This window comes from Macaca mulatta, chromosome 5 (genome assembly GCF_049350105.2).
Source record: "Macaca mulatta isolate MMU2019108-1 chromosome 5, T2T-MMU8v2.0, whole genome shotgun sequence".
Lineage (NCBI taxonomy): Eukaryota > Metazoa > Chordata > Mammalia > Primates > Cercopithecidae > Macaca > Macaca mulatta.
The window spans coordinates 36,863,415-36,889,942 of NC_133410.1; the positions used below are offsets into that span (position 1 = coordinate 36,863,415).

At 43.2% G+C, this 26,528-nt stretch overlaps 1 protein-coding gene across 2 annotated transcripts in view; it reads right to left on the minus strand.

Moving 5' to 3' along the window:
* The window catches only part of RELL1 (RELT like 1), a 74,478-nt gene that overhangs the window by 28,382 nt on the left and 19,568 nt on the right, over positions 1–26,528 (minus strand). For both annotated transcript variants that reach the window (XM_015138139.3, NM_001193775.2), the window contains exons 2-3: positions 9,862–10,086; positions 7,939–8,010 (exon numbers count right to left, since the gene is read on the minus strand). In XM_015138139.3, the coding sequence (XP_014993625.1) occupies positions 7,939–8,010; positions 9,862–10,086 (297 nt within the window). The remainder of the gene's footprint in view (positions 1–7,938; positions 8,011–9,861; positions 10,087–26,528) is intronic.

Consider the following 26,528-nt stretch of genomic DNA (forward strand, 5'->3'; position numbering starts at 1 on the left):
TAATCTTTTGCCAAAAGAAATTCTTTGCCCTTCACAACTATCTGTGAGGATGTCCAAATGCATTTCCAAACACAAATTCTGATCTAAATAAGACCTCCTATCATTACAAAAACATTATGAAAATGGATCCATAGTAATTTCTCCTGCACAATAAAAAAGACAGTTGCCTCTGTAAAACACATTTAAGTATAATCCAGTAATGTCAGTTAATTTCCTGTTTGACTAATAAATGAGGATTCAAAAAAAACGTTGTTTCAGATACTAGGTTTGGATATACAATCCCATATACAATTTTGTATTTTATTGTATACAAAATACAGTTGTCCTCAGTATCCATGCAGGAGTGTTCCCCAGATCCGTGCAGATATCAAAATCCACAGATGCTCAGGTTCCTGATATAAAACATATCTACTCCACCCCCATACACTTTAAATCATCTTTAGGTTACTTATAGTAGCTAATACAGTGGAAATCCTATGTAAATAGTTGTTATGCTGTTTTATTTGGGAAATAATGACAAGAAACAAGTCTGCACATGTCCAGAAAGATGCAACCATCCATTTTTTTTTTCCTAATTTTTTTTTATCCTTGATTGGTTAAATCTATAGGTGCAGATCTCATGGATATGGAGGACTGATTATATAAAGTAATTTGCTGTCCATACTTACTCTGCCAACGTTTATCAAACTTCAAAACTACAAACATAAAAAAGAGGGAAAACACCACCAAAAGGTGTTAAAACAGGGACAGCACTAACAGCACATACAAAGAGTGAGCTTTTTAAAATCAAACGTTTAAATCACTGCCTGAGAAAATCAATCACCTGTAAAATGATGACTACCTAAAAAATGAAACATCAAATTACAAACTAATTCCAGGAAGATACGCTATATTAAAATCATTATTAAAGCTTGCTTCTTATAGACGTGTTTCTCAGTTATTCACGAATTCCTGTAACTCATCTTTCTCTCCCAGGAATAATTAGTAAACATTCCTTTGGTTTGCTAAGGGAGTCTCTAGGACTCACCCTGTGGCATGTGAGACACACACGCGCACACACGCACATGCATGCGTGTACAGGTACATACCCGCGTGTACACACACGCATCCCTGTCTCTGAGCTAACCTCCAGCGAGTCAGCTTCAGTCATCTGTCTCTTGGGAACATTTTTGGTTTCCAGTGACAGGAAGGCTTTCTAATATAACACCACCGTTAGGACTGAAACGCATGCCTTAATGTGGTTGTGAAGTTACCATAAAAGAGCAATGGTCTGAGTTCTGTTGAAGGTGTATCTCCTCCTTGCATATTACTCACAGCTCCACTAAGCCATAGGAGGCTTTCTCCACACTTGCCAGCATTTTATCAACTACGCTTCCCTGCATAGCCTTTCCCAAAATGGGAGGAGCTAGGTGCAGGGCAAGGAAACTCCCCAAGAAAAGGGAAGGGTGGTATTTTCCAGAAAAGACCTCTTTTTCTCCCGGAATCCCTGCTTGATAATATGCATGGAACAGCCAAAATCAGGCAAGAAAAATGTCTGGTTATCTCTGCCATCACTATTCTCTTCAGAGTTTTCCTCACACCTAAGGCAAATTTCTCAAGCAAAAACTAACATTGCCATCACCAAAATGTAAGGGCCGGCACGTGCCAGTCGCTGCCTGAAAGCTTTATAGATCTTCCATGTTGGACGCTTCTGACGCCCTTAACAGTAGGTAGAATTATCACCCCCATTTTACAAGTATACAGACTGAGACCTAAAGATCGTAACTGACTGGCCGGAGTCACACAGCTAGAGAGTGACAGGCTTGGACACAAACCCTGCTCTGACTGACTCCAGGGTGGGTGCGTTTAACCCTGACATCCTCCTTCCTACCCTTCAATGTCCAAGTCCCCACCCAAAGGGACACAGGTTGAATAATGGTTCACGGCATGTTTGCATAAACAGAGGAAGTTTCAGAACCCACTCCGTGCTCACAGTCATTTATAAAGGAATCTTTTCTGCCAAAATATAAGTGGAGCCTGAAGGCAAAAACTCCACAAAGGCATCTCTTGCCTAGGGATCAGAAGTACTAATCAGAAGCACTTGAGGAATATCTGTAGGACTCCCTGCAATTTTTACTAAGCAGCCAGTGTAAGGGCCTAGCAGAGAAACTCAGCTACAGACTCCCAGACACTTTCCAAACATCCATACAATGCAAGAAAACTCCAGCGACTACCCAGACATGATTCAGTTCGGCTCTATTTAGAAAGATGAATTAAAAGCTAGCACGGCGGTACATCCAACCCTTTGGATTAGGAAAACAGTCAGTGTGCAGGTGTGGCATAATATGCAATAGATCTGGTCATTGTCCTGGGTTCCTGTCACAGAGTTCCTAAAGGCCTTGGAATTTCCTGAGAGGAGAGTCTTTTGTTATTCATAATGGACATCTTTTGATCACACCTGAGTTTATACTAATGTGGTGACTTGGGGTGGGGCCCCTAGACAGTCTCAGGGTGGGGCCAGTCATCATTAAGACCAAGCGATTAGAGGGTTGGAACTTTCAGCCCTACCCAGGGACCTCGGGAAAGTCAGAGCAGGGGAGGACAGCGCAGGGTTCTGGGACTGGAAATTAAACTCGACAAAAAAACTTTTTTTTTGGTTTGTTTTTTGTTTTTGAGATGGAGTCTCCCTCTGTCACCCAGGCTGGAGTACAGTGGCACATCTCAGCTCACTGCAACCTCCGTCTCCCAGGTTCACAACTTTCTCCTGCCTCAGCCTCCCAAGTAGCTGGGACTACAGGTACCCGCCACCACACCCGGCTAATATTTTTGTATTTTTAGTAGAGACGAGGTGTCACCGTGTTAGCCAGGATGGTCTCGATTTCCTGACCTCATGATCCACCTGCCTTGGCCTTCCAAAGTGCTGGGATTACAGGTGTGAGCCACCGCGCCCGGCCAACAAAAAAACTCTTGACCGACAAGATTTGATAGCTTCCAGGTGGCTGAACAGGTGCAGGTGCCGGGAGGGTGGCGCACCCAGAGAGAGCAGGGAAGCTTTGTATCCCACCCCCAATACTATGCATCTCTTCTATTTTGTTGTTCATGAGTTGCATCCTCTGTAACAAGCCAGTACATGTAATAAAGTGTTTCCCTGAGTTCTGTTACCCATTCTAGGAAAATATCGAACTGGAGGAGGGGATTGTGGATCTCTCATCCCAGCCATTTACAGACTATAGGTCAGAAGCACTTGTTCATGAGTTGCATCCTCTGTAACAAGCCAGTACATGTAATAAAGTGTTTCCCTGAGTTCTGTTACCCATTCTAGGAAAATATCGAACCGGAGGAGGGGACTGTGGATCTCTCATCCCAGCCATTTACAGACTATAGGTCAGAAGTACCAGAGCCCGGCTTCCAACTGGCATCCCAAGTAGGGGAAGTCTTTTGGGATCTAATGCTAACTCTAGGTAGACAGAGTCAGAACTGTATTAAATTGCAGGCTTCCGAGATTTGGAGAACTGCAAAGTATGGAAAAAACCCGCACATCTGTGTCAGAAGTGTTGTGTGAGGATGGAGACAAACAAATAAAGTGTGTTTGCCCAGCAGGTCAGCTGATAATCCATCCTTCAAGAGATATTTATCTAAACTAAAATTGATTTCCATCATTAAAGACATAATGTGTTTAAACCATAAACAAGAACGTTACCATGAGTACAGGTCAAGTATCACCCCATTTGCCAAACTTAAAATGCGAAGCAGAAACCATTCATATATCATGATTGCAAATGTTTACAGATGCATGAAATCTAGGAAAAGAAAACCTAAACACATGTGGGAAAAGGGTAACAGACAGATTGTGCTTAATTTTATTCCTTTCTTAATGTAAAGGAAAAGTTATGGTATGCTTATCACTTTTAAAACTAGAAAGTGAAATTAATATTAATTCCAATTTATCAAATACAGAAAACGTCAACAGGGAAGTCCAGACTGGTACTAAGTTCAAAGTTATGTTAATCATTGAGAAAAAAATACTTTAAAAATGCATTTGGTCCACAAAATAGAGGATTTCAGTCTCAAAGCCAAACTCAAACATGCTAGGTTATAAACTGGTAAGAGATCAAGGCTGCATCTTATCACGAGGCTGTGGTTTTGGTGCAGGCTGGAAGCTGAAGAGGCCACAGCTGGAGGGGGGCGTGCAGCAACATTAGCTATTACTTGGGAGTCCAGGAAGGGAACCAAGGGCTGCACAAAGGATTGGAGTCACCAGCTGTCCTCACAAGCCCCTGGAGAAACCGCAGGTACACAGATGAAGGCGTGGACAGGAGAAGAGGGGACCTGGGGTTGAGAATAAGATAGAAAGCAAAGAGAACTGGGGAGCAGAGGAGAGAGGAGAAGAATGGCACCTCAGGTATTGACTGCTGAGGGGTACCTACTGGTACGAAGCACAGTAAAAACACAAAGGCTACTTTCCAAAAGGCAAACAACATCATTTAAAAAGAAAGACAAAACAGCCCTATTTGCACATTAGTGTGGGAAGTGAGGACATTATATAATATGCCTCCTCCAAGGACCCCAAACACGTTCTCTGCTGTAATTAAGAGAAGTGCCTACTGCCGGCACCATCCTGCCATACCTGCTTATGTGACTTTGAACAAGTGTCTTATCCTCTGGGTCTCTGTTTCCTAATCTACAAAATAGGGTGATAAAAGGGCCTATGTCATCTGGCACTTTTATTTTTATATATCTATTTATTTATTTATTTATTTATTTATTTATTTATTTTTTGGAGACAGAGTCTCACTCTGTCGCCCAGGCTGGAGTGTGGTGACTGTGCCATCTTGGCTCACTGCAGCCTCTGCCTCCTGGGTTCAAGTGATTCTCCTGCCTCAGTCTCCCAAGTAGCTGGGATTACAGATATGCACCACCATGCCCAGCTAATTTTTACACTTTTAGTAGAGATGGGGTTTCACCATGTTGGCCAGGCTGGTCTCGAACTCCTGACCTCAAGCGATCCTCCCACCTCAGCCTCCCAAAGTGCTGGGATTACAGGCATGAGCCACTATGCCCAGCTGGTACTTTTAAGAATTTATTGAGTTAATGCTTAAGATTTCTACAAACTAACCCAGCTATATACTGTTTCTCTTTGAAAGGAGTTAAGTTTTCCATCCCTCTTTCATGCCACCTGGACAGAGGTACTACAGTAACTGGTTAAAATAACAGACTATGGAATCAGAACACCTCAGTTCCAATCCCAGCTCCCCCACTTTCCAGTGGTGCAACATTGGCAACTTAGTTAAGTACGGTGGGCTTCAGTTTGTAACATGGGAAGTAAATGTCGAGATCCTGGAGTCCCTGGAAAGCCCACAGAACAGGCCTAGCATACAGCAAACCCTCAGGAGTACTATGACGTCGATACATGAGAACTTCAGCCCTTGGCAAGGTTCTCACAGTTTACTTATTTCGACTGATTCAACTGTCAGTAACCCATTTCATGCATCATCACAAATTTGGCAACTGCTCCAGCTTTCAGAAGCCCAGGTCCCAAAGGCCTGCAAGCTCTCCACAGCCAAGAAAGGCAGTTTGGAATGTGAAAGGCACAGGGGCAGTGAGGGGGTCATCCACGCCTTACGCTGCACACTTCCAGAATGGGTACATTTTCCTATGCCAAGGACATATTCATGCATTGCTTGGGCAAATTAAAAAGCACTTTTTTTCATGTAAAAGAAACATCCATGATTGAGTACTCAACAACAGTATCACCAACTATTATGCCCTGAAGGAAGGTCTCTGGAAGACAGAGATCAAAATCCAAGTATTCTGGTCTGTTTTGTTATTTTAAACATCATCCGAATAAGTTTGGTTGTCTGATTTTATAGACTGGAGAAATTGACAACTGCACGTTAGAAGAGAAGAGGGACAATACTGTGTGGTTGAAAAGAATGCGGAATTTGAAACCAGCCAGACAGAGCTGGGCTGCTCACTAACCATGTAAGTTTAACTACTTGGAACCTTCTTTCTTCATCTGTAAAATGGGTGTAATTGAACCAACTTTATAAGCATGTTTTGAGGATTAAATGAGATTACGTATATAAAGCACTCAGATCTATGCCAAAAGCATAAAGCACATTCTGAAAACAGCAATGAAAATTATGCTCAACCATACGAAACTGCTGTTTCTCTAAGTCAAAAACAGTTGAAGAGAGTCAAACTGACAGACAGGCTGGGCAGGCAGATGCTCTTGTGGAGTAGTGAGGATCTGGGAGTGTGGGGTGCCCGGGGCAGGGCCTGAGGGCAGAGGAGCAGGTATTTACTGATGAGTGTGGTGTTATTTCAACGTTTAGAAAAATGGCTCAGCTCTATCATCAGTGCACAGTCCGTGAGTCCATGCTGACTAAAGCAAAGACAAAGCCCAGGGGAAACGTTTGCTTTTCAATTGTCATGAGAATTCAAAGTGTAAGAATCCACAGCTATGGAGCAAGTGGGCAAGGAATCCCATACACCTTAAACATCACTGAGGGCATGGTGTGCTATCGAGGGAATAACCAGTGCTCAGAACAATGACCCCAGAGTTTCTTCACTCAAGATTAAATTAATCTTCCATTTAAGATGACAATGTAGAATACATTTCAGGGTGAAAAAATCCTCAATTTCATAAAAGTTCAACTTTGTAACAAAGTGTTAATGGGGGAGAAAGGATGACATAGAACAGACAAACAGAAGCACAGCAGCAGCTGCCAGTGGCCGGGGGAGGAGGGAGTGGCTACCTAACGGGTCCAGAGCTTCCGTTTGGGATGATATAAAGTTGTGGAACTAGACAGTGGAGATGCATGTTTAACACTGTGAATGTACTTAATCCCACTGAAGTGTGTACTTTAAAATGGTAACAGAACTAAATTTTATGTTATGTGTATTTTACCACAATTTTTTTAAGCACACAAAAAAGAACAGACAATATTTGAGTGCTTTCTATACTGAGCCCTCTATGTATACTATGTACCAAAAATGCTGTGAAGTAAATATTATTATTATTATTTCTTTTCTTAGAGTCTCACTCTGTTACTCAGGCTGGAGTGCAGTGGTGTGATCACAGCTCACTGCAGCTTTGAAATCCTGAGCTCAAGTGATCCTCCCATCTCAGCCTCCCAAGTAGCTGGGAACACAGGCATGTGCCACCATGCCTCGCTAATTTTGTTTTACCTTTTTTTTTTTTTTGAGATGGAGTTTTGCTCTGTCACCCAGGCTGGAGTGCAATGGCATGATCTCGACTCACTGCAACCTTTGCCTCCCAGGTTCAAGTGATTCTCCTGCCTCAACCTCCAAGTAGCTGGGATTACAGGCACCCGCCACCAAGTCTGGCTAGTTTTTTGTATTTTTAGTAGAGACGGGGTTTCACCATGTTGCTCAGGCTGGTCTCGAACTCCTAAGATAAGCCACCCGCCTCGGCCTCCCAAAGTGCTGGGATTACAGGCATGAGCTACCACGCCTGGCCTTTTTAACTTTTTTTGAAGAGTTGGGGTCTCACTATGTTGCCCAGGCTGGTCTTGAACTCCTGGCCTCAAGTAATCCTCCCACCTCAGCCTTCCAAAGTGCTGGGATTACAGATGTGAGCCACCGTGCCAGGCTGAGGTAAATATTATTATCCTCATTTTACAGGAAGAAGCTGTACCTCATGAAACAAGGCAATGTAGTTTCCCCAAATTGCACACAACCAGTAAGCAGCGAGGCCAGGATTTGAACACCAGCTGACAGAGCTCCAGGGCTGGGTCTCTGCAACGCTTAGACCAACTCATGCTTAGAAAACTCACTCATGTGAAACTTGCGTAGCTCAATAATGCTGGCAGCTGAGGTGTTAGAAAGCTTAGGTGAAGTCAATAAGAGAGTCTACGTAAATCTTGACTCTTCGAAGCAGGTTTTTAATAAAGGATAGAAATACTGAATTGTTTTGGAACACTAAAAGGTCCACACCTTCATTTTTCATGATGTAGTGGACGATTTGCCCAACAGTGTCACTGTTTTCATTCATACTGTCGTTCAATTCTGAAAGAGAAAAGAGGAGGGGAGAACAGGTTACAACTGGTCACCAGCATCAAGTCAATCAGTCTTAGAATCCAAGACCTCACTGAACAGTTTCCAGGAGCCTCAGGAGATCACCCAAGGTGCTACGATTCTAGGCTTTCTCCCTCCAGCCCCAAACTTCCTCATGCATAACAAGCATAAAGAGAAAGTACCAGAGCTGTCCGTCTATCTCTTCTGAAGTTCAAATGCTCACTCACTTTCCAGACAATAATTTGAAAATGCATTTGTACCAGTCCTCATTATTATTTCTCTCTCATCATTTCCTTAAAGCCTTAGGAGAAATGGGAAGAAGAAAGCTCATTTAAAAAGAAAAAATTCTCCTTGGATTTTATTTTAATTGTAGACTTACTATATCAATTTACAATATTAATTTCCTTTGTAAATTGGATCATAATTCATCCATGTTCATCAGACTGTCCTATCCTCTGAAATGCACTTTCAAATTACCTATATTCAGGGCTTGGTTATTTGTCCACAAACTCAGTTTACTTTGGGGACTCTGTACCAGGAGTGTACATGATGGTCTTTGGGAAAAAAAGCAAACCACTCTGGAACCAATCTGCAAAATCTGTTTCAATAAGACAAGGAGAACAAGGGAGGGTTGAAATACTCCATCCTAGTTCACAGAGAATACATCAAGGTGTGCAATGTCCTACTCATTTACAAGGAAAATCTCTTCTCCGTCCAAAGGTCAGCTTTCCCCCAAGTGAACATGCATGTTTGGTTAGACAGCTCAGAAGCTGGCTGCTAAGCCAACCTACAGAGCATCTGGGAAGGAGGAGAGGGGGAGGCTCCACTTGCTGTTGACAAACACTTGGCTTCAGTTTGCTCACAGGCTCATACATGACTCATCATGCAATCCTATTCCTTCTCAGCCTCAAAGGTCAGTGGGGGTGGGAAAAACCAACGGTCCAGCAAGCTGGCAAGGAACGAGGAACCTCCCCCCAGCCAGCCCTGCTTTGCCCAAAGGGCAACCTACTTCAATGTCACCTTTCTCCATAAACTGCCCTTAGTGGGGCCGAAAGGAATAGGGGGAGTCACCTACTACCTCTCAAGGCCCAAGTCAGGAAACGTCCCTAAAGATGATGGGAAAGAAACACCAGCGGAGAAAACAGGATTTCGTCTCCCAGGTTTTTCTAAACACTACCTTATGGCTCCACGTTAGGAGAAAAAGATGAGACAGCCTGAAGTTAGTACTAAGGCACCAGTTCTTGCCATACCTTTTTCTGCACTGTACACATGATCGTTTACTTAATGAACACGAATTCCAATCACAAATATTTAAGATAGAACTCCCCCAGCAAAAGCAACATCACAAACATGGTGAGACCTATTTTAATTTTTCCTTCACTCTTATTCAAATCTGATTCCATAATAATAGTAAGGATTAATATTTAATGAGTGGTCATATATTCCAAACACCAAATGCATCTTTCCTCTAAATTTCACAGAAACCCCAAAAGGTGAGGACTGTTTTCCTCATTGAAATTAAATTAAAATGTCAAATGAATAAGATTAAATTAATTAAAAATACATTTAAGTAAAATTATACAGAGCAGACTCAGAGTACACAATAACTTGTCTAAGGCCACTGGGCAAGAATGGGTGCCCTGTCTGGCAGGTCAGGTATTCAGTAAAGAAAGCAAGTTTTCAAACTAGGTATAATTACTGCGCATCTGCACTTACGCTACACTGCACCATCTGCCACTAAAATGGATCATTCTGCCTCAGAGAGATGGAAAGCATATATCACTGATTTCATATTTTAAAACTGTCTCCTCACCCCCAATAAAAAGAACCCTGGTTATTTACCTATCTTTTCAACCTTTTCTTCTTCGATATCTTGCTCTGCTTCTGTTGTACAACGATAGCCTTTCTTCTTAAGCAGGTGGCAAATGAGGACGCCGAAGAGACCCATGATAAAGAACACAGGGACAAGCGCATATGCAATATATTCTGGGTGTCCATTCCCAGTATCGTTGCTGGGCGACGGGGTCGTCTCTGTTCTGGAGTGCAATGTGCGGCTGCTCCCATTGTCTACAGAAAGAAACATGCATGCTGCATTAGGTATCTATCCAGGGCAAGAAAAACCTAATGACTCTCAGGTAATGTTCAGAGTAAATCAGGGTCTGCTCCCAAAACCACAGGCCATGGAGACTGGTGGGTCTGGCTGCAGAGGCACAAGATAGCCCAGGTTTGGGCTCAAACAGTCTGAGTTTAACTCTGTTACTCATGAACCGGGTCCCACGTTGGGTCACTTTTTAAAAAACCCTTTGAAGACAGCTGCTTCTTCATTGTGGAATGAGTATACAGGGTTGTAGTGAAGGGTCCAGCACAGAACAAACACATAAACATTACATGTAACATTACAAACATTACATAAACATTACATTACATTATAGCACGGTTCTTAGTGATTAAGAGAACGGCCTCAGGACACTCAAGTTAATGCCTAGCTCCACCATTTAGCAGCTCTGTGACAATGGACAAGAACTTAATTAACCTCTTGATGCTTTGGTTTCTTATGAAATGGGCATACTAATACTACTTACCCACCCTTCTAGGATTGTTATGAAGATGAAATAAATTATTACATGTAAACTAGCAATCAACATAGCAAATAGTCACCCACATGCCAAGGCACCGTTCTAGGCACTTGTGATGCAAGCACATCACACTGAGCAAAACAGGCAGAGATCGTTGTCCTCATGCAGCTTACATTCTAGGAGGACTGAGTAAACTAGCAGATCTAGAGTATGAAGAGAGGGAAAAGTCAGGGATAGCATCAAGATCTTGGCCCGGGGCGCAAACATAAAAATGGAAGTGAGTGCACTTGTTTATCTGTTCACTAATCCCCATAAACATTGAACGCATGCCAGTTATGTGACAAGCACCACACTAGGTGGGAACTGGACAGAGTGATGAACAACGTAACGCAGCCCCTGCCATCTTGAGGCTTGTAGGATGGCATCAGAAATAGCCATTAAACAAGTACGCATGGGCCGATCATGACAGATTGTGAGAAATGCTGTGGAAGGAACACACGGGGTACTAGAAGAGAAAAGAACAGTGAGGATCTACTTTATGACTTCAAGAATAGGGAAACTGTGAAGTGGGTATCTTTTGGAGAAAAGGGGAAGTTGTTGCCTTTAGACATGTCAAAGTATCATATGAATATATATATGAGAGGCAGTTTGATATCTTAGCCTGCAGGGGTGCCACATGGACTCCGGAAAGCAGTGAGCCTGGAGCACACAATTATACCATGTGGCCAATTGAGACAGCAGGAAGAACACACTGGGCTGGGCACGGTGGCTCACACCTGTAATCATAGCACCTTGGGAGGCTGAGGGGGGGGCGAATCACTTGAGATCAGGAGTTCGAGACCAGCCTGGGCAACATGGTAAAACCCCATCTCCACTAAAAATGCAAAAATTAGCTGGGCATTGTGGTACACAACTGTAGTTCCAGCGACTTGGAAGGCTGAGGTGAGAGGATCGCTTGAGCCTGGGAGGCAGAGGTTGCAGTGAGCCGAGATTGCACCACTGCACTTCAGCCTGGGTGACAGAGCAAGGCGTCTCAAAAAAAATTAATTAATTAATTAATTAAATTAAAAATTATTAAAAAGTTAGCCTTATATATGTTCCCGTCACACAGTAAGCACTATAAATGTGTTAGCTACCACTATTAGTATTTAGGCTGGGCACAGTGGCTCATGCCTGTAATCCCAACACTTTGGGAGGCCAAGGCAGGCAGATCACTTGACGCCGGAGTTCAGGAAGAATACACTGTGTAGCAAAAGAATCAGCAGAGCACCATGCCATGGAAAAATGAGGAAAGAAGTACAAAATGAAGGTGGGGGAGTCAGGTAGATGAGAACCAAAGAAAACTGCAGGGTTTGACTGAAACGAAGCTTCAGTATTTAGAATATCCTGACTGTGAAGGGATAAATGAGCTTTTCTTCATCAAGGGAGGTTCACACACACTGCTCAAGAAACCCAGAAATTGGAAAGCTAGAGACCTTTAAATATGAGCTTTCTCAAGAGAATTTTGGTGAGAAAAGAATCCGTATTGTAAGTGAGAGCGGCAGGAGGCAGCCAAATGCCCAGGCAGACAGGGGCGGGTCCCTGGTGAAACCCCACCTCCATGCTGAAGACAGTTTAAAGCCTGAAAGCCAAGTTACAAGTTAAATCCTCCAACCAGAGGGAGGACTTGTCTTCCCGTTTGGTGCACTTTCCTCACAAACCAATCAGCATGCACCCCCCGTTCTGAGTCCACAAAAGGCCCCAGACCCAGCCACACGGGAGGAACTTCAAGTAGGGGAACCATTCCCCAGAACCCCACATTGCCTCTCTGCTGAAAGCCGTTTTCATTCCTCAACAAAATTCTTCTCTGCCCTCCTCACCCTTCAATGTGTCGTGTATCCTCATTCTTCTTGGGTGCACTACAAGAGCTTGGGAACTGCTGAAAGCGGGTACAAGCTATACCACAGGCAAGAGCTGAAGGACGCCAGCGTAGCCAAGCGAGGCCTGGGCAGGGCTTCGCCAGCCAGGAGGTCCCCAGTTTACAAAGTGATCCCAGTTACAAACTCCTGCATCATAATGGGAACAAATACCTGGTATGAAATGAGCACAGTTCATCACAGCAGCAAACAATATCAAACAGAAGTTGATTTGCAAACCAGAGGCCACAGAACAAAGGCTACCTCTCTTTCACATGGAAATATCCATTATCTTTGAACATGAAAGGAAATAATTGGTTTCTTAGGTTTGTAAGAGGTTGCATTCATTACTTTATCAGACAACCTCCAGAATTTGAAATAGCCTGTGTTTTCTGATTTCTCCCTGAAGAATCAATATAATAAATAAATCCCTAAATATATGCAATATACCATCTAAGTTAGGGTTTAACCTCATGGCTTATTTTCAATAAAAACCAGAAACATTTATTTAACTCCTTTTATGGTCCTAAAACAATAAGTTTTCTTTATTAATTCCTTTATATAACACATATTCCATGCAACAAGAATAGGTGAAGTAAGCAGCACGCTGAGATCAAGGAGCTTTCCTCAGAATCACCGTCTGTTTCAATCTGGGGGTGATAATAAATGCTTTTTGGGGAGACAATGGGAAACCGATGAAAGCAGAGGGGCTCAGAATTGGAGTCAAACACCTCCCTCTGACTCAGGTGATTGAGAAGGTGTCTTTAAGGGAGGAGACCACCCCTCATATTGTCTTATGCCCAGTTTCTGCCTCCAAAGAAAGAAGTAAAAACTAAAAGGCAGAAATGAAATCCACAGGCAGACAGCCCAGTGCCGCACCCTGGGCCTGGTAGTTAAAGATCGACCCCTGACCTAATTGGTTCTGTTATCTATAGATTACAGACATTGTATAGAAATGCACTGTGAAAATCCCTATCTTGTTTTGTTCCCATCTAATTACCGGTGCATGCAGCCCCCAGTCAGGTACCCCCTGCTTGCTCAATCAGTCACGACCCTCTCACGTGCACCCCCTTAGAGTTGTGAGCCCTTAAAAGGGACAGGAATTGAAAAGGGGCAGGAATTGCTCACTCGGGGAGCTCGGCTCTTGAGACGGAAGTCTTGCCGAGGCCCCTGGCCGAATAAACCCCTTCCTTCTTTATTTCGGTGTCTGAGGAGTTTTGTCTGCGACTAGTCCTGTTACATCTTCATGGTGAATTTGACACGCAGCAAACCCTTACAAACACTACGTATCTACAGAGCTCTGTGACTTACAAACGTGTCATTCACTTAATTTCATAATTATCGTGCCATGAAAAAACTGAAGATATGAATCTAAATTAGCGAAGCATACAAATTATAGGGAGATGCAATATAGCACTTGTTCGGCCTCTGAGCCAAAGCTAAGCCATCATATCCCCTGCAACCTGCACATACATGGCCGGTTCCTGCCTTAACTAATGACATTCCACCACAAAAGACGTGAAAATGGCCTGCTCCTGCCTTAACTGATGACATTACCTTGTGAAATCCTTTTCCTGGCTCATCCTGGCTCAAAAGCTCCCCCACTGAGCACCTTGCGACCCCTACCCCTGCCCGCCAGAGAACAACCCCCTTTGACTAATTTTCCTTTACCTACCAAATCCTACAAAACAGCCCCACCTCTATCTCCCTTCGCGGACTCTCTTTTCAGACTCAGCCCACCTGCACCCAGGTGATTAAAAAGCTTTATTGCTCACACAAAGCCTGTTTGGTGGTCTCTTCATACGGAGCGCATGAGAGTACTCAGATTAAAAACTCAGACCTGGCAGAAATAACAGACAAGTTATCTGGCCACATACTAGACATGTCATCTTAGGCGAGAAATTTTAACTGTTCTGTACTCTGTTTCCTCTCATAAAAAGGATCAAAATCAATGTGACTAATCTGTGATAATTTTAAAGGACGGCCCTGTGAAATAAAAATCTAATCTCGGACCCCAATTTACTATGCCAAAAGGAAAAAATTAAGCTGAAAGCTGAGTCATTCAAGAAACTGCCTTTCCTTTTGTTCTTAGGCAGATAGCTACCGATAAAAGGTTAAGTATCTGCACAGGTAGCTAGCTACTCCATGCTCACCTTATCTTAGGTAAAGTGTTGACTGACTGACATAATTGACTATCACCCTGCCCGCTCCTTTTCCCTTGCAGCAGGTAGATTCAGTAATGTGACCATCTGCTCCCTCTTTCCCCTTTAAGTACTGAAACCCTCAAAATCTTCTTTGGAAAATGCCATGAACCACAGATTGTTCCTGTGGATTTGAGATCCTTTTCTCTGGGCATGTCCTTAACCTTTGCAAAATAAACTTCTAAACTGATTGAGACCTGTCTCAGATACTTTTTGGTTTCCAGCTTCAAAATTATTTGATACTGCTTCTCCTGAGAGTTGAGGTCTGTATCTCCTTCCCTTACATTTATACTCTTCTCTCTCTGACCCACAGAATGTGTTGGGAGTGATGCATTATCACTTTCCAGCCTCAAGCAACAAGAAACTGACAGCTTCCACTTTCTGTTTCTTGGGGCACTTGCTCCTGGAACCCAGCCACCATGCTGTGAGGAAGCCTAAGCTTCCCTGCGGAGAGAAAATAGCAGGCATCAACTTATCAGCCAGTAATAGCCATAATAAAAGTAGATCCTATAGTCCCAACTGATGCTGCATGGGGCAAAGATGAACTGTCTCTGATGAACCCTGCCCAAATTGTGTAACAGATCCTTAAACACAAGAAATGATTGCTGTTTTCAGCCGCTAAGCTTTGGGGTTGTTTGTTATATAGCAGAAGTAACTGGAAGCCTGCTGCATGGTGTCATTGTGAAGATTAAATAATATTAATAGGTAAAGCATTCAGAAGAGTGTCTACAAAAAGGTGGGCACTGCATTTTAGTCATAATCATAAAAGACCTGCATTATTTAGTAAGATAGCTGCTAGCCACATGTAGCTATTTAAATGTAAATTTAAGCCAAATGAATTTAAATAAAGTTAAAAATTCAGTTCCTCAGTTGCATGAGCCACACTTCAAGTGCCCAGTGGCCATGTGTGGCTAACTGCTACCATACTGGACAGGCCAGATAAAGAACATTTCCACCATCCCAGAAAGTTTTTTTTGGACAGCGCTGTTGAGCATTACAAAGAATAGCCAACAAGAAAGATGCAGGGTGGAGAATATATTGTGATCTACCTTAACAATCCAATGAAAAATAGCTTTTAAATAACAAAGTAACTGTTCATACATAATGTCTAAAACATTTATAAACTTCAGCAGGTGTCAGGCCTCTGAGCCAAAGCTAAGCCATCATATCCCCTGTGACCTGCGCGTACACATCCAGATGGCAGTTCCTGCCGTAACTGATGACATTACCTTGTGAAATTCCTTTTCCTGGCTCATCCTGGCTCGAAAGCTCCCCCACTGAGCACCTTGTGACCCCCTACCCCTGCCCGCCAGAGAACAACCCCCTTTGACTGTAATTTTCCTTTACCTACCCAAATCCTATAAAACGGCCCCACCCCATCTCCCTTCGCTGACTCTCTTTTCAGACTCAGCCCGCCTGCACCCAGGTGAAAAAAACAGCCTTGTTGCTCACACAAAGCCTGTTTGGTGGTCTCTTCACACGGACACACATGACAGTAGGTTTAATTTTCCTTCAATTTACACTAATAATTTGCTGAGAAACACTGTATCCCTCCTTCTCCTTCACCCCTAGCTGAATCATGTCTGAATCACGAACAAATTATTTAGCCCAAATAGCAAAGGTTGTTGCATTATTTATAAAAGTCAAAAAACAGCAACACCTGCATATTTGCAATGAGATAATAAGAACATATCTAAGTCACTGTGTTTCATTTGATGAAATAATATCCACTATTTAAAGATCTACGAAATTTTTTGTGAAGATATGGGAAAACACTATGACCCAATGTTGAATTTCAAAAGCTGGACTCAAAATCTTACATGCACTACGATCCAACTTGTTTTTTTAAAAAAGAAAAATACATGAAGATATAAAGCCAAAACCAAAATACTAAGTGATTCTGGGTGCTAAAATAACGATATTAATTTAATTTTATCTTTATACTTTTGTGTAACTTTCTAAAATGAGTATGTATTACTTTTGTACCAAGATGGTAGACACTTTAAGAAGTATGTAGAGCAGAGGCTGTCAGTCATTTGAGAGTCACAGACCCCTTTGTGAGGTCTGAGGGATGCTAGGTTTCCTATTTCAAAATTTTGCCTCTCGGTTCTGTGAGTTCTTGAACCTAAATTAATATAAGGGCAAGTGATGTAATAAGAACGACGTCCAAGTTTCTGCTTGAGCAACATAGTGGACATGGTCCCATTCATTGTGATGGGAAATATCTGAAAATAAAACAAGTTTGCTTGGTGTTATGATTTGAATTGTGTCACCCCCTCCTAAATTTATATGTTGAACTCCTAACCCCCAATACCTCAGAATGTATTTGGAGATAGGAACTTTACATAGGTCATCTAGTTAAAATGAAGTCACTGGGATGGACCCTAGTCCCATATGATTGGTATCCTTCTGAAAAGAGGAAATGTGGAGACAGACACAGGGAAAACACTGTATGAAGAAAAAGGCAGAGATCTGGATGATGCTTCTTTTACAAGCCAAGGGACACCAAAGATTGCCAGCAAATCACCAGAACCCAGGAGAGAGGCATGAAACAGATTCTCTCATAGCCCTCAGAAGGAGGCAACCTTGCTGACACATTCCTCTTGGACTTCTCTGTTGTTGAAGCCACCCTGTCTGTGGCACTTTGTTAGGCAGCTCTAGCAAACGAACTCACTTGGCCTCTCGAGGACATCACAGTTCAGTTTTGAACATGCAGAGATAGAGGTAAGCAGGGGACATCCAGATGGAAATACACATTGAGCAACTGGATCTGCTCCACTCAGAAGCTCAGGAAGAACAGCCAGAGCTCTACTTTAGGATGAACAGCCAGAGCTCCACTTTAGGACAGAGAGGAAGGAGTTTCCAGAAGAGGTAAGTAGTCAGCTGGATTCGATGCTATAAGAGAGTGCAACTAAAATACAAAGGAAAATGGTGCCACTAGTATGTTAGATAGTATTAAGGCTTCTCAAAAGGTTAAAAATATAACTATGTGATCTAGAAATCCCACTTCTGGGTACACATCCAAAAAAAGGATTGAAATCAGGATCTTAAGGAGATACCTGCACTCCCATGTTCTCTGCAGCATTAGTTACAAAAGCCAAGATGTGGAAGCCACCAAAATGCCCATCGATAGACAAAGGGATAAAGAAATTGTGGCACATGAAAATGGAATATTATTCAGCTTTATAAAAAAGAAAATCCTGCCAAATGTGACAACATGGGCAAACCCTGAGGACATTATGCTAAATGAAATAAGCCAAACACTGAAGGACAAATACTAGATAATTCTGTTTATATGAGGTATCTAAAATAGTCAAACTCATAGAAACCAGAGAGTAGAATGGTGTTTGCCAGAGGCTGGGCAGGCAGGGGAAAAGGGATAGTTGCAGATCAACAGGCATAAAATATAAAATTTCAGTTACACGAGATGAGTAAGTTCTAGAGATCTGATAATACTATATTGTGCACTCAAAAATTTGCTCAGAGAGTAGACCTCATGTTAAGTGTTCTTACCACAATTTTTAAAAAGAGAGAGAAAGAAAGAAACAGACAACCTGCTAAAGTTTGAATATGATCTGTCCCCTCCAAAACACATGTTGAAATGTGGTCCCCAGTGTAGCAATGTTGAGCTGTAGTAGGACCTTTAAGAAGTGCTTGGGTCTTGGGGATTCCATGCTCATGAAGGAGTTCATGCTCTTCTCACAGAAGTGAGTCAGTTCTCATGGGAGGGGGTTAGTTACTGGGAGTGCAGATTGTTATAAAAGCGAGTTCAGCTTCCTCGGCACTTTCCTGCTTCCTTTCTCACCATGTGATTTCTTCCATTTGGTCACTGATGTCATGAAGCAGCAAGAGGCCCTTACCAGATATGGCTATCCAATCTTGGACTTCCCATCTTCCAGAACTGTGAGCTAAATAAACCTCTATTCTTTACAAATTACGCAGCCTTGGGTATTCCGTTATAGCAACGGAAAACAAACGAAGACACAACCCAAGAGAAATCTTTAGAAAGAGGCTGGAGAAGAACTCAGATAAATCAGGCCACATAGAAATTCCTAAGAATACATGGGAAACCTTCAGTTTCTAATTTAGGAGCAGCTTGGGATTTTTTAACTTCCCTCTTGTTGGATTTTACTCCCTGTTTGTCTGTAGTTTCTTGAAGTAAACGTTCTTTAAAAATTCTAAAGATAAAGTAAAACAAAAAATGAAATAAATAGGCAAAAATAAAATAGAAAGAAAAACAATCCACAGAATATCTTTGGTGGCCTTGCTGGAACAGTTTTCCAATGAACTGGATGGCAAGATGCAAGCTGGATTCCCTGGGTTCAGGAACAGAGACACTGAGCTCACTGTGCTCCTTCCAGAAGCCCAGTCTGAGCAAGCAAGGAGGGTTGGGTAGTTTTTAACCTCAGGGTGAAGGGGAGAAATTTTTGTTTGGAGTTTATTTTTTAAGTGGATGAAACCAAAGTATTTATATGTAGAAGGGAAGGAGCAAAAGGGAGAGACAGAGAGGCAGTAGAAGCAATGGCCTTGAGATGATTTCCATATGAAGGAAGGGAGTTAAATATCGGAATAGAAAAGGATACACTTTTTCCTGAGGCCTTCCTTTATAGTGGGTGGAAGAAAGTTACAGGAACAGGTGCCTCTGTTGTCTTTTAACATAAAAAGCAAGGCTTGGTGTGGTGGCTTACGCCTGAAATCCCAGGATTTGGGAAGGGCAAGGAGAGATTACAGGTTTTCTGAAACCTCATCTCTACAAAAAAATCCCCCAAAAATAAGATAGCTAGGAGTGCTTCTGCGTACGTACCTGTAGTCCCAGCTACTTGGGTGGTGGCTGAGATGGGAGGATCAAAATGAGGCCAGGAGGTGGAGGCTGCAGTGGGCCATGATTGTGCCACTGTACTGGGAGGGTGGGTCAGCCTGGCAGGGCGAGACCCTGTCTCACCAAAAAAAAAAAAAAAAACCAGAAAAAGCAATGGTAAGCCAGTGTAAAATGCACCTGCAGTCCCAACGACTGGGGAGGCTTGGGTAGGAGGATTACTTGAGCCCAGGAGTTCAAAGCCAGCCTAGGGAACAGCCAGGGAGGAAGCAATGACATCTGTTGGTAACTAGGAAGGTGAGGACAGAAGAGGGGACTTCAGCAGACATTAGGCTCAGCAGAGAGGCCGAAGGGAGGTGTCAGGGAAAAGAACGCACAATGGCATTCAGGACACAGCTGAGATGTGCACCCCAAATCTCTAACTGTATGAGCCCACTCAGGGAGTGCCATGCAGGCTGGAAGCCAAGCAGAATAACAAATCAGGATCAGAATGGAAAGCAGACAGAGCTAGAGTACAAAAGAGAACAGTTTAGGGTGAGATGGTTCCAGAATCGATGATGTCTGATTCACACTAGTTTATTACAGCACTATCAATACTAACAACAGCCGCCACCACAAATGTGGAGCATTTATGAGCCAACACTAAGCTAAGCATTGAATCTTCGCAGTAAACCTATAAAATGGTTACCAGTGTTATCCTCACATTACAGATGGGGAAACAGAAGCACAGAGAGGTCAGGCAATATTCCCGAGGTCAAGGTCACATGGCTACCAACTGGCAGTGCCTGGATTCAAACCAGGCAGTGTGGATCCTGCGTGCTCAAACACGCTTTCTCTTACTCTCAGTGTCTGCGTACTTAAAACACGACTTCGGAGAGAGTGCTGTCCATCTACCAATGCCTAAAGTACATTTTCATTATTTTTCTTTCAACAATATTTCATCATTTAGCCACTTTTCTGTTGAAATGCTAAATGATGGCCTATTCTCTCCTATTTCACAACTTGGTTTAGAATAAAGCCTCCTCAAACTTCAAAACTATGGATTCCAATTAGCACAGCAAGAAGCAGGATATGTTTTGAAAATGCTCCCACCAGGCTCCAAGCAGTTTTACCAGACAACCCAAAAACTCTACTATTTGCCCTTATCACCAATCAATCACCCTCCTAACTCCCAAATCACAGCTCATCTTACGCAGGTCATAACCTGGGATCCCTACAGCCTTGCTGCCTCTCCAAAAACAAGCCCACCACTTCATTTTGAGAATCTTCTGCACACAGCAAGAGCCACTGAAACAGGCAGAGCTTGGCTCTAGCTGATAAGTGTGATTCTCTTCCACAGCACCACAAATAAAAAATGTACAACACAAAGGCCAGTGTTTGGCCTTTGGGTTTTTCCTGGGCCCAGTGCGCTTTGGTAAGTTTGCTGTATTCTGAGGACCCACGAGGTATGTGTGTTTTGCCAAGATCCTGTTGAGACTACAACAGGGAACTGAGGAGGAGACATGAAGCATGGCTAGAAGTCAACCTAAAAAGTCAAAAGCAGTTTTCTAGCTTGTTTCCAAGTAACACTTGCATTTCTAACTGACCCCAGTGGTCAGAGGAGCTGAGACAGAATGGCAGGGAAATGGCATTCCTCACACCCAGCGGGCATGGCTTGAAGGTTGCTAACATTTTTTGGTCTAGATTACCAAGATGGCTAAATGTCTAAATGTTCATTTCTCAAAAGGGGTTTTTCTTCATTCACCATTGCTACCAGCTCCCTCTATGATACTGAACAACTCACTTCACCTCCCTGGACCTCAGTTTCCTCATCGGAAAAATTACAAGCAGGAGCTGATGTCCTTCATGGTTCTCAGAATTCCACTACTCCCCAACCTTCTGCAGCCTCACCCACAATGCACTCAGGGCTGACACTGCTGGAGATGAAGACACAAGTCCATCCTCCATGTCCACAAGGCCAAATCCAAACAGCTCTCAAATCCAACCAGAGACTCCAGACAAGGCAGCCATTGTAACCTCTCCCAAGCAGCTTTGTGCCGACCAAGATCAAGATCAAGAATGGTTCTGATAGCAATTCTTCCTCTCCTTACCAGGAAAGGGTGCACATTCTCAGAAGCTAGGGTTCCTAGCAAACCGAACCAACAAACTCTTGATGGGAAAGGGACTTGGTTGATAAGTGGGTAATCCACATCAAGGTTAGCTGGAATATAGCTTTTAAGCGCACACACACACACACACACACCCTTCTTTTTTTTTTTTTTTTTTTTAAGCAAACATTCAAATCACAGTATCTGAGAAGGGCCTATTTTTTGGTGTAGATTACCAAGATGGCTAAATGTCTAAATGTTCATTTCTCTAAAGGGGTTTTTCTTCATTCACCATTGCCACCAGCTACCTCTGTGATACTGAACAAGTCACTTCACCTCTCTGGGCCTCAGTTTCCTCATCTGAAAAATTACAAGCAGGAGCTGATGTTCTTCATGGTTCTCAGAATTGCACTATTCCACAACCTCCTGCAGCCTCATCCACAATTCACTCTAGGCTGACACTGCTGGAGATGAAGACACAAGTCCATCCTCCATGTCCACAAGGCCAAATCCAAACAGCTCTCAAATCCAATTGTTTCATAACCCCTTTCACAGCAACATCAAATCTGACAAACTCATCTGGTAGCAAACCCTGCACTGACCTGATGTGAGGCTATTTACAATCTCCATTCCACTTAGTTTGCTGCATAAACATTAATGGATCTGATTAGACCCCTCGGAGGGGGTCACATCATTTAGAGTTTAGACTACCAGCCCCAAGGGTTTCCGACTGTCACAACACTGAGAGTAAGGAGATTGCTGAGGGTACTGCACTTGCTCAAGGTCACATGGTTAAAAACTGGTAAGAGCCTGGGACAAAAATCCTGTTTCACGACAGAATCTGTAACTAGTCCACCTACCGCCTCTCAGTCCTGAGCTAGGACCTATTATCTAGTCAGTAGCTAGCAGCTTACTACTAGTGCAAAACAACCTCTTTTAAGTTAATTCTGTTTGTTTTTTGAGACAGAGTCACTCTGTCACCCAAGCTGGAGTGCAGTAGCAGGATCTCAGCTCACTGCAACCTCCGCCTCCCAGGTTCAAGCAATTCTCCTGCCTCAGCCTCCCGAGTAGCTGGGATTACAGGCGCACACCGCGAGGCCCGGCTAATTTTTTGTATATTAGCAGAGACAGAGTTTCACCATGTTGCCCAGACTGGTCTCGAATTCCTGAGCTCAGGCAATCCACCCTCCTTGGCCTTTCAAAGTGCTAGCATTATAGGCATGAGCCACCACACCCAGCCAAGTTAATTCTTTAAATACAGTTTAAATAACTGCCCACAATAATAAAAGAAGAGAAACCAAAGCGAGTTCTACAAAATAAAATCATCCCCAAATCATTCCTATTTGGTTACACAAATAACTAAAGTCAGAGTCTCTAAGACCATCTACCCACAGTAGCAATCATAAAGACACAGCATGTGCCCAAGCTGAAGAATATGTTGTAGAGAGAACAAATGGGCTTAAACGGAATTGGAGAACACTGTTAGTCGGTATATAAATAAGTGCTGAACTCTGTAGTGAAACTTGAAGCAGCTACCGGCTTCCGATCAATTCCTAGACAAACAGGGGCTACAGCCCCACCTTTCCCCGAAAAGGCAGCTGTGACTGGGCAGGGAGGGGTCTCCCAGGTGGCACCCACCTGCCAAAGTCCAGCCACCCATGAAACAAAATCCCACCCAACCCCAGCTGCATACAGTCCCTCAATTACCTGTATTGTGTTAAAATTCCTGAAATGCTACCATGAGACAGGAGCACTGGAGTCTGATTCTGGGTTCCAAAGACCACTCTGGGAACAGATGGAAGCCCAAACAACTTCCCCAACAAAACGTGCAGAAGTCAGCAATGCCTAGCGATAAAAACTTATTTTCAGATGCATTTGGCTAACGGGTGCCTTGAAAAATTATCATTACTAATGATAATTATCATTTTTAATGGGAAAATGCATCTCAACTTACAATCTAATTACTGAAATGTAGTATTTCGGGCATAACCTATCCTTAAGCTGGGGCTTCCTTCTTAAATGTCACATAGGTTGAGAAGGGAAGTAACAAAGATGATCCAGAAAGAAAAAGGACTTTATGCTGACCCTCAACAGAATAACTAAATTTGGCTGGATAAAAAGGGAACAGGACACTCGTGACAGGCAGCAGGCTGGGGCACTCAGAGCATTCCTGAACCCCAGGTTGCTACCAGAACAAAGGACTGAAACTCGAGTGATGTCAATATAAAGAAACATCTTAAAAAAAAAAAAAAAGAAGAAGAAGAAATCTAAATATTTACCATCCCTGGCTTCAATTTGAACTGAAGGGAGAAAAATAACTTTGCAGAGTCAGAGAAAGTCCCTAGCTTACTCCACACTGTCTCGGGTTTACCATTTGAAGTTATTTCTTAAAGCCACAGAACTCCAACACAAATGACAGCTACAGCCACCCCCATCCCCCCATATCCCCCACCTTCCACCTCGCCCAAAGCTCCATCTTGGGAGGATATTAACTCTACGATCTCAGTGTCTTGAGAGGCCAAGGACCTCAACTTCTGGACTCTTCCAGAGTATCTCAAATAATGGTTTGCATTCAGGATATAACAGAAGGCTCATCTGACCTGGCCTCACCCCAGACTGGAACAAGGTCAGCTCTCCAGTTATTTGCTTTGAGACACAGGCCAGGAAGCCACCAACTGTGCCTCTAAGACAGAAGACTGAGGAGATTCCCACAGACCCTTGCTGATGGCAGCACCCATCACTGGGGTCCTCAGAGAGGGGTGTGAGGAAAAGCAATACCCGTGGGGCTCAAGGACTGGGAGGACTCCCTGCAGACTCTCTCCCCATCTTCTTTTCCCGTTCTCCAGCCCCTCCCTCCCTCTTTCGCTGCCCCTCCTCCTTTTGCTATTTTTGGTGCTGTCCATTTGTGGACTTTTCCAAAGTCTTTATTTACTGATAGCACTGCCTGTCTCCTGGGAAGGGGCTGGGTGGCTGCACAACAGGAATGGAGGGAGACTCTGACTAACAGCCCTTGCGAACCTTTAAAATTACACATTATGTCCATTCAAGAAAGAAATGGAATTATTTAGAAGCCATTTGTTTGAAGCGACCTTAAAGCAACAGGGCTTCAGAAATCTAATATTGCTTCAGATTATTTCTGAAAGGTGGTACGTCATAAAGAATGAGTTGCTACTTTAAAATAATTGTCAACCGCAGCATTCACGGGGTGTTGGCGGTGTCAGGCACTGTTCTGGATGCTTCCTGGGCAATCTCATTCTACCCTCGCAGCATCTGTAAGGAAGTGTCTCTCATTACCCCCATTCGCAGACGAGGAAAATGAGGCGCACGTGTTCAATAACAAGCCTCGGTGTGTAGGAGGACAGGATCCAACCCAGACAACGGAATCCCGGAGTCCACACTCTTAGCCATGCTGCTTAACAGTGTCTGTAAGTGGTGGTGGCCTTGGGTTTTATCTAGTGACCCACGCCTTTAGGTGGCTTTGTTAAACTATCACGGATGAACCACACAGCTGGGCTGCATACAGGTCAACATTCACCCACCCAAGGCCCTTAAACACTAAGAAGCGGCCTGTCTCCAACGACACTATGGTATACGATAAACACTGGAGCGCGCACACACCTTCTTGTGGTGTAAAAATCATCTTCATAAAAAAAAAGATTGAAGTCAGCTGTAGGTGAATGAAATTTGTGCTGACTTCATGTTTTAAAAATCCTGATAGCACAAAATTTCCCAATATTAATTTTAACTGCAAAAAACAAAACATTGACTGGGTACAGTGGCTCACGCCTGTAATCTCAGCACTTTGGGAGGCCGAGGCGGGTGGATCACAAGGTCAAGAGATCAAGACCATCTTGGCCAACATGGTGAAACCCCATCTCTACTAAAAATACAAAAATTAGCTGGGCATGATGGCACATGCCTGTAGTCCCAGCTACTCAGGAGGCTGAGGCAGGTGAATTGCTTGAACCCAGGGTTGAACCCAGGAGACGGAGCGTGTAGTGAGCAGAGATCGTGCCACTGTGACACAGCGAGACTCCGTCTCAAAGAAAAAAAAAATCACTCATGTATAAACTACTTCATCTCCCTCTATACCTATCATAAAGGTAAAAAACCTTTCTCTAGCTATTGAAAAGCACCTTATTCACAGATGTATGTATTCACATTATTGCTCCAAAACTATTATTCAATGGTTGCCACAAACATAATTTGTACCAGCAATGTTAATTACATGGCACCTAAAAATCTTTCAGAAAAAATATTTAAAAAGAAAGGAAAGGAATAAAGAAAATTTTCAATCATACACATGAAATAGGGACACACAGTACAAGATATGAAAGTTCCCACCCAAATAACACGGTTTTCAATGCACTTTCACAATCATTCTTTTATTTGAAATCCCTAATCCCAAGAAGTTAGGTAATATCATCATTCTGTAAATAAATCAGTGGCCTACATGATATCACTGGGTGGAGGCAGAGAAATGAGCCAAGCAGAAGAACCAAAGCTTAGGAGGACATTTTCCCCACCCATTACAACAGCGCACCACTCAGACATGCCACAGTCAAAGGCAGGAATCCCAACAGGACGCAGAACTCGCCGGAAAACCCTGACTGAAGTCAAACACCTCTTTCCCACAGTGGACGTGGGGAAGTGAAGGTTTGTACCTCTAATCCCTAACACAGTTCCTGCAACACAGTAGGAGTGCCTGAAACATCTGCTCCAGCGGACATGTGAAAGCAAATTCTCTCATTGCGGAAGGGCTGCCGCGTAATCAAGTCCCCAAGTTCACTGTAACTTTATAAGCAGTTTTGTTAAGACCCTATTTGGTAGAACAGAATGTCCACTGTACTTACACCCCATTTGCCAAATACCCACAGCTTTTACAAACATAAATAAGTAGATTCTTTTCAGAGCTGGACAACTGATACACCCCA